Source organism: Thrips palmi, unplaced genomic scaffold (genome assembly GCF_012932325.1).
Source record: "Thrips palmi isolate BJ-2018 unplaced genomic scaffold, TpBJ-2018v1 HiC_scaffold_12, whole genome shotgun sequence".
NCBI lineage: Eukaryota > Metazoa > Arthropoda > Insecta > Thysanoptera > Thripidae > Thrips > Thrips palmi.
Window position 1 is genome coordinate 9420357 of NW_023144623.1, and position 12795 is coordinate 9433151.

Consider the following 12795-nt stretch of genomic DNA (forward strand, 5'->3'; position numbering starts at 1 on the left):
GCATCATGAAGAAAGTTAAGATACACTCATGCATAAACAGATATGAGTTCATCATTCAATTTATTGAAAAACATACATAATTTCTTAACAATAATCTGGGAATATTCCTGAGATCTTAACAGGTCAAGACGAAGGAATAGGTATTCTTTGGTAATCAACGTTACCTTCAGTACCACACATATGAGTCTATTGAGTCATTGAGTTTACAAGATCAGATTTTTCTGTTGAGTTATCAGTCAACAAAGGCAAACCCAAGTTGCAGCTTCCTAAATTTGTGTTTTGGCTACTTTCAGAATTTGTTTTAAGTGGAAATATTTCTTTACCATTAAGAAAAGAGTCAACAAGCAAAGAAGTTCCATCCATTTTGGATGAGTTAACATCAATAGTTGTATCCTCATCAAAGCACTCCTCTTTGGTGGACTTTTGAGACAGTGAAACATTTGAATTGATGCAGGTTTCCATTATGTTGGAAACGGATCCTGCATTAAATGAATCATGCTCATTTCTTGCAAAATTTCCAGAGGTCTTCTCAACATCAACACAGCTTACAATCTTTTCATTTCCCTCAGGTTTATCACGTAAAGATGATGGTAATTCATTGAAGGCAATAACTTTGTCAAATTCAGTAGTTTTCAGTTCAAAAAAAAGTTTAGAACCATCATCAGATGCACTGTGGTTGGCAATATGTTTTAGCAAATCTAATTCGTCACAAAATTCAATTAGACACAACTCACATCTTAATGATTCTTTGGTTCCATCTTTGTGACAACTTTGAACATGTTCAGCTGCTTCTTGAGTGCTTGTGAAAGTTTTATCACAGATAGAACATAATTTATCTTTTAAGTAAAGTTTCCTCCTCTGCAGCCATACCAAAAATTCTTCTAGCTTTTTGCGATGTGATTTGCTAACATGTGCTATGGCTTCATACTTTCCATTGAATGACTTAATACAATAAGCACAACTAACTCGTTTTTCACAATTGTCTTTAGACTGGCGAATGCGCTTATGAGCAGGAATGTTTTCAGATACAATAGGATGAATATTTTTTTTGGTAACCTTTGATTCAATGTGGCTCTTATCAAGCCGACCTAGTGATGTAAGAGGAGCGCTACGTTTTGCTACACCTCTCTTAAAAGATTCATTTCTATCTTGAGTGCTTTCAGGCTCATCAAATGTTATAGATTCATCAAGAGTCACATAATCACTGAAGTCCTCTGAGCCCTCTGAGTTTCCAAGCAGCTTCTTGCATGATATACTGTGCATATTTAAGACTGAAAAATGTCTAAAGAACCTGCCACAAAACTGACAGTTTTGGCTGATATCTGGCTTGGCATTTGCATCATCTCTCAATGAGACACCATGCTCTAATTGTGAGTGACTATCTCTATCAGATTCAGCCAGAAAAGAAACTGAGCAGATATGGCAACTGAACATTGTGCCTCCACTCTCTAATGAATGCTGAAGCTGTGCATGTGCCATTTGGCTGTGGTGATCTAAGCTAGAGGTATCAGTGAATACTATGCTGCAAATTTGGCACATCAACTTCTCAGAAATGCCCTCCAACTTCACCTCCTGAAGGCACCTGAAAACAAATTACCTGATATCAGCCACTATCATTAATTAAAACATGGCTCAGAGCTATGATAGGGAACGATCAACTCTAAGTTACAACAAAAAAATTGACAGATGCGGAAATTGTCAGACATTGGACCGTAAGTTAGGGAGTAGCAAATTGCATCCAGCCTCATGGTAAATAAAAGATTTGAAATGAAAGAAAAACTTTTTTAAATTTATTAAAGCATTGGTTACACTTGGATTACGCCCTATGACACATTTTCACACAGTTCTAATTGGTTCTAATGCTGTGCTAGATTTAAAAGCAGATGGTCATTTAACTTAACTTGTTTAGTTCCTCAACAGCTTTAGAAACAGTATTTTCATCATTAGCTTTAGTTTGTAAAGTGGGACAAATTGCTCTATGTCTATTAAGGTATTTTTTAGTTTTCATTGTGGCACCACATCCATCACAAGAAAATGGACGCTCATCAGTATGAACTGCTGAATGCCCACGAAGCTGACCTGAGGTCTTAAATCCACGTCCACACACCGAGCACAAATGGGGAGTTTCTCCTGTATGGTACCTTATGTGTCTCTTGAGGAGAGATCTAATAGAATATGCTTTGTCGCAATACGGACATTTGTATGGGTTAATACCAGAATGGATTTTACGATGATAATACAACATGGATGCACTAGTTAGAAATTCCCCACAAGATTCACAAACAGTTTTAACCTCCTTGGTATGGAGACGATGATGGTCATCACGATTTTGTTTAGAGGAAAATGCTTTGTCACAATAGTCACAAGCATATGGCTTAACATTTTTATGAATTTGCATGTGACGATGCATAACACCTTTTGTGTTAAACCGCTGACCACATGTTTCACACGCATATAGTTGCTCTTTGGTATGAGTTCTAACATGTGCCACAATTTTCTCCAAATTGCTCCATGACTTCTTGCATACGCAACAATTATACACATCCTTGTTGTCCACTCGTGAATGGCACTCCCTCAACATTTCAGCTTCTTTGTCAGTTATAGCAACCCCTAAAATCTTTTTCCTGTTTTGTATAACATCTTCAAAGCGAGAGAAAGTTTTTCGGTGCTGATCACGAATATGAACTCGTAAGTCAATTGCTTTATCAAATGCTGCATTACATGTTTTGCAGAAGTGCTGAGTTATATTTCTGGTAATGGTCCTGTGGGCTTGCCTCACATGGAATTGAAGATCCATCTTTGTGCCAAAAGCACTTTGACAATACACACATGTATGCTTCTTAACATTGTGTGAGAGGTACATGTGCCTCTTAAATACCATTTCATTCATAAATTTAGCAGAACAAATTTTGCAGTGATAGCTCCCGCCTTTAACAATGGTTACAGAGGCTTTGGGGGCCATCTTCACAGGAGACTTCTTAGGAGCCCCAACTGGGACTCGTGTTACCGTGAGATCCTTAAGCTTTGTAAGCTTTGGCAAAGTACCGTGAGAACTAGAAAAGGGAACAACAGGAAGAATGGGAAATGCAGCATTCTTGGGCTTGGCAGCTAAAAGCCGTTTTGGCCCCACACTAATTGGAGCACTGTTCTGAATCTGCTGGAAAGGCAATGCTGTTGATGATTGCTTATCAGTTTTGTTCATAACTATGATGATTTGTGGTGAGGTTTGCTGAGGTTTGGGAACAATATTCTTCAAGTTGTTTGCTTTGCTAAATTGAGGATTTTGGACAAAATTAACAGCAGGGCGTGGCAAGATAGGACGTGGTAGAATCAGCCTATTGGACAGTCGTTTGGGAATTCGACTTCTTTCTTGTTGAGACTTGACATCAATTTGACTAGTGTTTTGTTTTTCTCGCGAGTAACAGTGATCAATCTGAGATTGCTTTTCAATTTCTGTTACTGATAGGAAGTCCTCCTTCCTCTCCAAACACACCATAACTTTGTTTTCCTCAGTAACATCAGCTATGGACCTGAAATCATAAATAGGTGTCAATCTCTAATAGGACTGAAAACCTATGCTGTTGCTCATAACCTGCACTATGCCTCAGTACAACATAAGAATAGTGCCCCAAATTTCAGCAAGTCACCTTCATGTCATGACTGTTCAAGGCTTTGGAACAAAATTGCCCCAAGCAAAACTCAACACATGGATCATCCTTGGAAGGGCGTGTATCAAAAAGAATTGATTATGACTGTATCAGGGATCAAAAGCAAGTGAGCCTCTATTGAACCTAGCAAAGTAGCAATACGTTAAGCTATCTCTTGAGGGAATTCAAATACCGTGCAGCATATCTAGTGTATCAAATTTGATAAAACTTAGCAGTAATTCTTCTTTGATATCCTACATCATTGAGATTAATAATTGCTTCTAATTCAGTTCATTACTTCTTCTTGATTTTGATTGGGGTGGCATGATGAGAAATAGTTGCGTAAAGCAGTCGCCCAGAGAGCTTCTCAAAGGTATCTTCTTGAACTTAACAACAAAGTGAAAATCCAGGATTCTGAATAAACCATGGCCTTCGACAATATGACCTGTGTCACAGACAATATTAATTCATTTTGGTACAAATGCAAATACATGATGCAACTGTAAGCATGTTACATTGACAAGATGCAAAAGCAAAGACACCAACCTCCGCCCATGATTATATGTACAATGCAAGAGGTTTCAAGGTAAATTAATTGATTTAAGTTCAAAACACTAATGATAATGGAATTTTTTTCCCCCAGGAAGTTAAATTTAGTAGCTTTTTGAACTGTGACACTTGAAAGGAAATTGAAGAAACCAATTGACTTTAGCTTATATCTGGGAACCAGTCTTCAAGGAGATGTTACTTGAGACAGCAGAGAAGAGCAGAAGATGGGTGAATCTTCGGACTGATGAGCCCAATATATAAATCATGCTACTTTGAGAAAAAAGATAAATCTTCTTGCAAACATTAAAAAAAGGGTAAAGCCACAACTGATCTATGGTATAATTGAATTGATGAATGAGAGTAGATATGCACAAACCATAGAGATTTGAAAAACAAATAAGACCAGCTATTTTTAAATTTAAATGAGGTTGTTTTAGATTGTAAAAATGGTAAAACAAATCCAATTGGAGGAGACTCAAATACAGGTGAGGCAACAGCAAAGGTGTTTCCACATAACTCAATAAAACTACAAGAATAGAATAAAGAAGCACCTTTCTGTGATCAATAAGAGATGGTCATGGCTTATTTTGGTTACATCACTGTAGAAAAGGTGAAGACAACATAACTCACTAGATTTTGATCAAATTTAATGCCATGACACATTGCTATATGTTTGGTATAATTAGGTTGATTCCTCTTCTGCCTGAGGCTAAAATTATTGTCTTCAAATGGAATTTACATGATCTAAGCCAGTATTCAAATGAAGTGTAATTGGCTTAATATCCCAGGCAATTAAAGCAATCAATTTTGTTTTTAAAAAGAAGAGAAAAATGAACTAGGATAATGAATGTAGCTTTTTCCTACCTTTCCGTTTCTCCTTTTTGGTGCACACCTGTGTCCATTTTAGAGTCATCTATTTCTTGAACTTGCTCTGAATGTTCCTGCACAGAGTAAAAATTAGATGAAAACTTGCCCAACAACAAACAAGCAAAGAACCCTCACAACCAAGCAAACCTTGAATGCATTTTGAATGTCTGGTGAAGTAGGACCACTAGTTTCCAAATCAGTTGTGTCTGGTACAATGTCTTCACAAATATCAGCATCATAATCTCTTGAGGCAGCAGGAGACACCTTAAAATTAGAGTTTTAGATGATATTACATTCAAAGCTATTTTTAATGACAATGATGGTTCCATAAAAATATTGGTACTTACTGGCGCCTCGCTGGTTGTCTCACTAAACATAGCTTGAAGTTTATGCTGTGCATCAATGCAAGATGTACTCAATTCATGCCAAGAGATCACTGTGGAAGCACAGTGAAAGCAAACTTGAAGTGGAAGAGGATCTTGAAAGGCGACCTAAATGGCAGATTTCACAATAAATTTTGACACATTTAGACGAGAATAATATAGAGAAGTCAGTAACATTGAGACAAACCTGAATGGGAAGGTATTTTTCTATTTTATCAGCAAGACTGTTTTCTAAGCCTTCTCCCTCCAAAATTGGGATTAGCAGTTCACTACTGCAAGCACAGAGACGGCACAGAGAATCCTTGCTCTCAGGCTCCACCTTAACTGGGTCTAAAATTAATTCTGGGAAAGAAAAGAGAAGTTAAAAAACAAGTCGTCAAAGGGAAAAATTTTCTCCAGGCTGCTCTAACTTTCAGAACATATTGAGAAGGTTTAGATTTCATCTGCGCCGGGATATAGATAAGCAAAAGAATTGCATTTTGCTGGCTCAATAAACGAGATCAGCAACTACATTTACGACAGTGAAGATAGAGGTTGGGGTCAATGACACATGACCTCAAGTAGCTAGAAAACAGACAAAAAGTCGGATCGTTTTCAAGAGTACTCTAAAAAAGGAATTGAGCAAGGAAAAGGATTTGACAAAAAAAAAACTAATTCAAAGTGCAAAGGCTGCTCAATAAATATTTAAATCCCTTAAAACAATCTATGAATACATTTTATCTATTTTTCAGGCAGGGTAGCAACAGTACCGCTAATAGATAATGTCTGAGATTATTCATTGGAGGAAATGCGCAAAACGTTCGGGTAACGAGAAAGTTAAAAGTTTCAGGCTAGTGTTAAACTGTGGAGAAGTGTAAAAGAGACAAGTTGAGGTTATGAGTTCTGGAGGGAATCAAGATACAAACTAGACGCACGGAAAACTAAAATTACAGAAAAATACCTGCCACAGGCACCGTTTGATTGATTTCATTTCTTTTTTGAGAAAATACAAGTAAGATTTCAGAGAAACACAACTCAAGACTAGGATGAGGTCAAAAATAAAAGAACACCCAAGCTAACATCGACTAATTCTAGGACGAGAATTTACGAAACCAACCTGGTTCCATTGCAGCATCCTCTGCACTCTCCGCCATTGTTATCAAAAAAGCATAACTCAAAGTTAAACCCGAATCTAAGGAAGTAAATAAAGTAAAGCTAACAGAATCAAGTTGAAGTACTCCTCCACTCCAGCAAAATGAAAATGGTTGAAGGAAGGTAAGGTAGGCAACCCGCAGTGGCCCGCAGTGGCCTGCGTCGCCATACCAACCGGACGAAAAAAAATAACACGGCTAAAAGCACATTTCAAAGGGATATCATCGAAATGGAACGGTGCCTTTATTTTATGATTAAGTTTAAATTTTTCGGGAGTGTAGGAGAATCACTAGCATCTTTCAAAAATAGGAACAAACGCCCAAAGGTGTGGTAAAAGCGTGATGTACATTTCTCATACATCTGAAGGCGGGCGGCACAACTACGATTGCCGACTGGCATTATTACTGGGGGGAATGTAGAAGCATTGACTTAAGATTAAAACAGTGGTACCAATGGGACCCTATTCTTACAGGCCCGCGCTAGAGGTTTCTTCGGCAGAAGCATCAGTGTGATCAAGCAAAGGGGGCCGCATGCCGCATGTGACGTAAGCACACTCTTGGTTTCAGCATGAGAAATCGAGCTTGAACCAGCATCAGTTAGTTTTCAGTGGCATAAGTACGATCAGCCACAGCTTCAGCAACAAAGCTATCTCCCTCCAGCATTATTCGCATTTCTGTCCTTTTCGAAAATGGTGACAGTGCGTCTTAGTCGTGGGCTGAATCACAACGCAATTGGTCGGAACGCGACTGATAAGTGCACCGCGTTGGGCGGACTTCCCTCGCTCACTCCGAATGGCAGCCGACGCGACCACGAATTCGGCTCGTGGCGTGTCCGCCGTGGCGGGCGGCGGGTCGGGAGCGACCCGAGTGGACCCGAGGCGGGAACGCTTAAAAGCCATCAAGGTTGCGGTCAGGCCGTGTCACGCCGCGAGATGGCGCGCGCGACGCGCTCCGCGTTTATTGTTTTGTGGCGTCGTCGTGGGCACTCGTCGAGCTGGTGCTAAAATGCATCAGGCCGGCCCATCAGGGCTCGACGGCCCGGACGGCCCGACGCTCCGAGGACGCGAAGGGGCTCCGGCGCGCTCTGCGGGGCGGCCAGCACGGCCAGCACGGCCAGCAGCTCCTGACCCCTTCGCACCGACGGCGACCCCTCGAAGGTCACCTCTCATCAGAGTGGCCGAACGACGCGGTGGTGCTGGCAGCCTGGCCTGGCCAGGCCGGTGGCTGCAGGATCTGCGAAGCCAAGTCGCTGCCGTGCTGCCGTGCCAGGCGCGGCGGCGTGGCGGCGGCGCGACGCGGCCATCGAAGGCCAAGAGAAGAGCAGCTGGGAGCATCAACCTGCCGGAGGGAACCCGCGGCACCAGCAGCAAGCACCAGCGGGAACCTGCAGCCGGCGATTGGCGCGAGCGGCAGCGCGTCAACAACGTCAACAAACCCCAGTGCCTTACTTCCTCCACGGGGAGCAACGCACAGCCGCCTAGACCAACAGCAGGGCGACAGCGGCGGCGCGTTGCGAACCGGGTCGATTCATTTTTGAAAAGAGTGCATTGTTGGCTGCGGAGAAGGGACAGCTTGGTTGAAACGAGACAAGGGCCCGACCCGGAAGTGGGATTCACGCCCAGCAGCGCCACAGCTCGCATTAAGCGGCCGTGTCCAGCGGGGCGCCATGCCCACTCGAAACAAAGCCACGCGAACTGGCCGCCTGGGTGCACCTGCTTCACGCAGTCCCTAGGGTCGGCGTGCGTGCGGCGGGGCTGGCTGTTTCAAGGGCGAGCCGGCGAGGCCCTGTGGCGTCGCGGCGACGCGGCGTGCCGATCCAATGTGTCTGCCCAGCCCAGCCCGGGGATGTGCCAATGTGATGCGACACCGTTCTGGTCGGGTCGTTTCCGGAGACGAGACGAGACGAGACGAGGCGCTGGAAGTGAAGTGCCTGCCGGCTCTTCCGTCTCTTCCTGCCTGGAGCCTCGCCAGCGGCGGCAGCGGCCGGCCGCCGAAGGAGCGCCTCGTCGCGCCGTCTCTCTCGCACCCTGACGCGACGCCCCACGAGTGGGACGGAGACAGAGCGACGGACACCCGGCGGACCTGCACGCCAGGCGAGCGTGCCCGCGCCGCCGCGCCGCCGCGCAGGCTGCAGGGGTGGTTGACACGCTGGCACGTTGGCACGGACGGGCACGGACGGGAAAAGCAACGAAAACAAAGAAACGCATAAGGAATCGGGCGACGCAGGAATTTGGCGAGGTGTCCCAGTGGTTTGATGCCCCCTGCCTCCCTGGCACGCGGCGGGGCGCGGCGCGGCGGGGCGGGGCAGACTGCCCCCACCCTCCCCCGGGATGCGCTTTTGGAGGTGGCTAACCCCGCGAGCGCGCACCAAGGCACCAAGGCAGCACGGCGGCAAGGCTGCGGGAAGGCCGCCGTCGCGCGGATGAGTCGTGAAAATAAATCCGAGTCTTGGTTTCTTTCTGCGGACTGACTCTGCTGGTCAGTGTCGCTCTGTCCCTCTCGCACGCGCGGGGTGAGCCGCAGCGACGAAGCGCTGTCCGGAATCAGACAAAGGAGCCGCCGTGGTTCGAAGTGGCCGGTCTCACGCGACGTCGGCGGGGAGGTCCTCCATGCGCGTGCCTCGGTGCCTCGCTGCCCTAGTTGACGGGCGGCCGAGGGCGGCCGAGGGGCTGACGACCGCGCGGCGTGCGCCGCTCGTTCAGAGGCACTCGATGGCGTTGAATGCAATCAAGTCGGTCACGTTCGATGCGGCCATACTGGCTGGCCGCCTCGCGCGCCGCGTCGGCCGTGTCGGCCGTGTCACAACGCGGCACGGATCGCATATCCAAGCAGGCGAAGCAGGCCCGGCCCTGCGGCACCCTGCGGCACCCTGCGCCGCCCCGTCTCTCTCGCACTCACGGGGCGTCCCGTGGGCCTGCGTGGGCCCGTGCGAGAGAGACGGCCGCTTCACGGCGCAGACGCTCTTTACGCCCGATTCGCTGGTTCGCACTTAGCCGCTGGTGGGCGGCGGTGGCGGTAGTGTCGCCGGGAGGTCGGTCACTTTCACTCGGAGCGCCGATCTTTGTGGTCAAGACTTGTTAAGAGTTTTCGTATGTGTTTCAGTATCGCCCTGGCGTCCCGCCAAAGCATTTTTTTTTCGCACAGTGGCGCGTCCGTGCCGATGATGACGTCGCTGAAATTGACGAGCACCACCACTACGCCGAGGATGATGATGATGCGTTTTTGTTTTGTTTTATTTTTTTAATTTTTTCTTATCTTGAAAAATGTGTCATCGTTAAACGCGGCTGATTGATTGAAGTGGATTGCCCCGCTGGGTTCAAGGGGAATGGCCGGCTGGATTGGCTAGAGGAGGTGAGAGGGAAGGGAGGGGGAGAGAGAGGGGGGGGGGGTCGAGGGTCGCGGCGCTAACGGTAACGGAACCGACTAGGAAATCGACTTGGGAACCGACGAGCCAATTTTTTTTTCACGCACTTCATGTCACGAGGTACTGCTTTATTTTCCCGCTAACTAAAACGAATTTCTGAAGCACTTAAAAAAATTCTCAGGAGACAGTAGACTTTAATAATCCCCAAAAACTTATTTTGCGAAGAAAAAAAACAATAAAGTACAAAAAAACCAGGGTGAAAAGAAAACTCGACCTCCTGCTCTGCTCCAGCTGCTCAATAATTCGGCGTTGGTCGCTCGCCCGGTTGTGGTTCCCCGCTTCATTTTTCGTCCGCGACACATTTCGCTCCCCCCCCCCTTTCCCACTCCCCGCACGCCCTCGAGGCCGAGCAGCAACCTGGCACTGGATTTGGACTGGGGCTCCCCCGACGATACCCGTCTGACTTGAAGCGAGGCGTTCGCAGAAGGGAAACGGACAAACAAATATTTTGGCTCCAGGCATGAACCTATGCCGATGAAAGGAGCAGCCTTGACGGCGGCCGGGGGAAGCCCGGTTTGAATTACATTCGGGAATCCACAGTGGAGGAAAGCCGGGAGGCGGTGACGCGCGGGCAGAGCGCCTGCTAGGTAGGCAATGCGAGCACCGCTGCGCGGCGGGCTGGCCCACCTCGCAGGCGTCCTGCTGCTAGCCAGCAGAATTTAAGACGTCATGAATCAATGACGGTTCCAAATCGATTGTTATTGCATAGGACGCCCCGGAAAAAGACAGCCGCTGGGCCGAAAAAGGGATCTATCTCTTTACGTCGTTTCTCGCCTTCAAGAACGGAGACGCTGGCTGTGTACCGCTGGAGGCGGATGACCGGCCGACCACCGGTCCTGCTGACACCTTTCTCGGGAAAGGTTCCTAAAATACCCGCCTCATCTGTAGCAAGTGCGGGGCTAAAAATAGCGGCCGGCTGCAGCCAGGCTTGCAGCCCTCCGGCAGGCGGCCAGGCAGGCGGCCAGGCAGCCGGCCAGGCAGGCAGTTTCTGCAGTGGCTGCAGCGCCGGCCGGCGGCCCCAGGGCGGCCCCGCGTACAGCGACGCGGCACGGCACGGCGTGGCGGTGGCATGGCCCCTTTTAACAAACTGGTTTGCCGGACCGCGAAGCGAAGTGCGAAGCCGCGGACGGGACGCGGAGCGACGCGAGCGACGCGAGCAACGCGGAGCCCCAGAGAAAGGACCGCCAACGCCCTGGAGGACCCTGGCAGACCCAGCTCACCGAGAGTCGTTCTCTGTCTCTCGCACCTGCACGAGCTGCCCCCCAGAGCGACGAAAGCACTGCCGGGCCGCCCCGGCAGGGGAGACACGGGCAAGACGAGGAAGACATGCCGACGCATTAAAATCGGCTCCTAAATACGCGCGTCGCCTGGGTGCTGGGCCAGGCAGGGCGGACCCGGGAAGAGAGAGGGGGCGGGGGTGACCTCGGCCATGCCTCGGCCATGCCTCGCCCATGCCTCGGCCATGCCTCGCCACTGCAATGTGTGCAGGGACATGCAGCGTGCGACGCCCAGCGCCGCCTCTTCATTGTCAGGGTCAAGCGGCGAGAAGTTCATCCGCCCCGCGGCACGTGTCTGTGTGCGTGGCGACTGCGTGTGTGTGCGTGCGTGAGAGAGGCGCCGCGCCGAGCCCGCCCCGCCGCGCCACACACTAGCGGGCCGAGCCCTGCTACGAGTTCGGCAGCACGGCAAGGCACGGCGACGCACGGCAATGAGGGCATGAATATTCCACGCCCGCCTCCTCGAGGCCCCCTAGGCCCCTAGGCCCCCAGGCCCGCCTCCTCCGCGAATCACCGTGACGCCATCCGCCAAAAACAAGGGCGTGCTGCACTGCAAGCGTCTGCGCCCGTCTGCTGGTCTGGTCGGGGGAGGCGCGACGGCGCGACGCTGGTGTGTAGTGCGAGGCGTCCATCCCCGCCAAGTCGAGGAAAGAGGGTCCACGTCCGTCGCAATGAAATGAGCGGGCGGTCTGAGCGTCCGGCTGTGCTCGCTGCGCTAGCGCCGCCTCGCCCGCCCGCCGGCCGGCCGGAGCCTCGCGGAGTTCCGCCTCGCGCAGTAGGCAACGCAGTGGCCGGAGTTGCGGCGCGGCAGCCACTCTGGTTTTCGCCTTCGCCGCCCCGCCGCCCCGCCGCGCCGCGCCGTGCGTCAATCTGCCTTAATGAGTGCGGAGCGTGTTTTATGGCGAGGCGACGGACGGACAGACAGGACGGACGACGCGAGGAGGGCGAGGAGGCAACCCGACCGTCGTCCGTCTCCACCGCACTCGCGGGGCGTCCCGTCGCGACGCGTCGTCCCGTCAAGGGGTGCGAGAGAGACAGAGCGACGACGCACTGTGCGCGCCGGGCGCGCTGGGCGGCCAATCACTCTGCAGCAGCCGCGGCAGCCGTTTGACTCCCCTCCCCTCCCCGCCGGACCTCGCCCAAATTGGGTTTGCAGTTCGCTCGGGACGAGAGCAGAAACGGACACACGCACACACACTGACACGAGCATCCGCGTCTGCACGCCGGCACGCCGCCGGACACCTTTTGTAGACCCCCCCCCCCACTTTTTGATATGTCTTCCCGTGGTTCGAATCCGCGCGGGTGCCACGCCCTGATGTAGTGCCGAAGCGCGCCTGGGCGCCGCCGTATCGCCGCATGCCTCCGACACACACGCACACACACAAACACACTGGCGTGGCAATGCCGGGGCCCGGAGCCCCGCCGCTCCGGGAGCGCTGTAGCTATACCGCCAGGCTACCGCCCGAGTGGCGAAGGTCGCACTGAAAGAAGGAGAGATATCTACGGGAGACACAGACG

General features: G+C 49.7%; 1 protein-coding gene across 4 annotated transcripts; it reads right to left on the reverse strand.

The window, feature by feature from the left end:
* Positions 1–31: 31 nt before the first annotated feature.
* Positions 32–6742, reverse strand: LOC117640678 (oocyte zinc finger protein XlCOF6-like). 4 transcript variants are annotated; one of them, XM_034377473.1, is made up of 6 exons: positions 6543–6734; positions 5634–5788; positions 5411–5554; positions 5211–5327; positions 5061–5137; positions 32–1582 (listed from the first exon to the last, which is right to left on the reverse strand). In XM_034377473.1, the coding sequence occupies exons 1-6, from the start codon at positions 6577–6579 to the stop codon at positions 187–189; spliced, it is 1926 nt and encodes a 641-aa protein (XP_034233364.1). In that variant the 5' UTR covers positions 6580–6734; the 3' UTR covers positions 32–186. The 4 variants fall into 4 exon arrangements, with proteins under 4 accessions (XP_034233364.1, XP_034233367.1, XP_034233363.1 ...); XM_034377476.1 differs by lacking the exon at positions 32–1582 and adding an exon at positions 1769–3530 and having other exon boundaries at positions 6646–6742; XM_034377472.1 differs by lacking the exon at positions 32–1582 and adding an exon at positions 1769–3530 and having other exon boundaries at positions 6543–6730.
* Between the last annotated feature and the right edge of the window lie 6053 nt (positions 6743–12795).

What these genes read in the sequence shown, in the direction of transcription:
- LOC117640678 (XM_034377472.1), bottom strand. Translation starts at nt 6,579, where the DNA reads ATGGCGGAGAGTGCAGAGGATGCTGCAATGGAACCAG. An exon ending in GGATGCTGCAATGGAACCAG is followed by an intron (nt 5,789 to 6,542) that starts GTTGGTTTCGTA and finishes TTTCTTTCCCAG; the next exon opens with AATTAATTTTAGACCCAGTT. An exon ending in ACATTCAAAATGCATTCAAG is followed by an intron (nt 5,138 to 5,210) that starts GTTTGCTTGGTT and finishes TACTCTGTGCAG; the next exon opens with GAACATTCAGAGCAAGTTCA.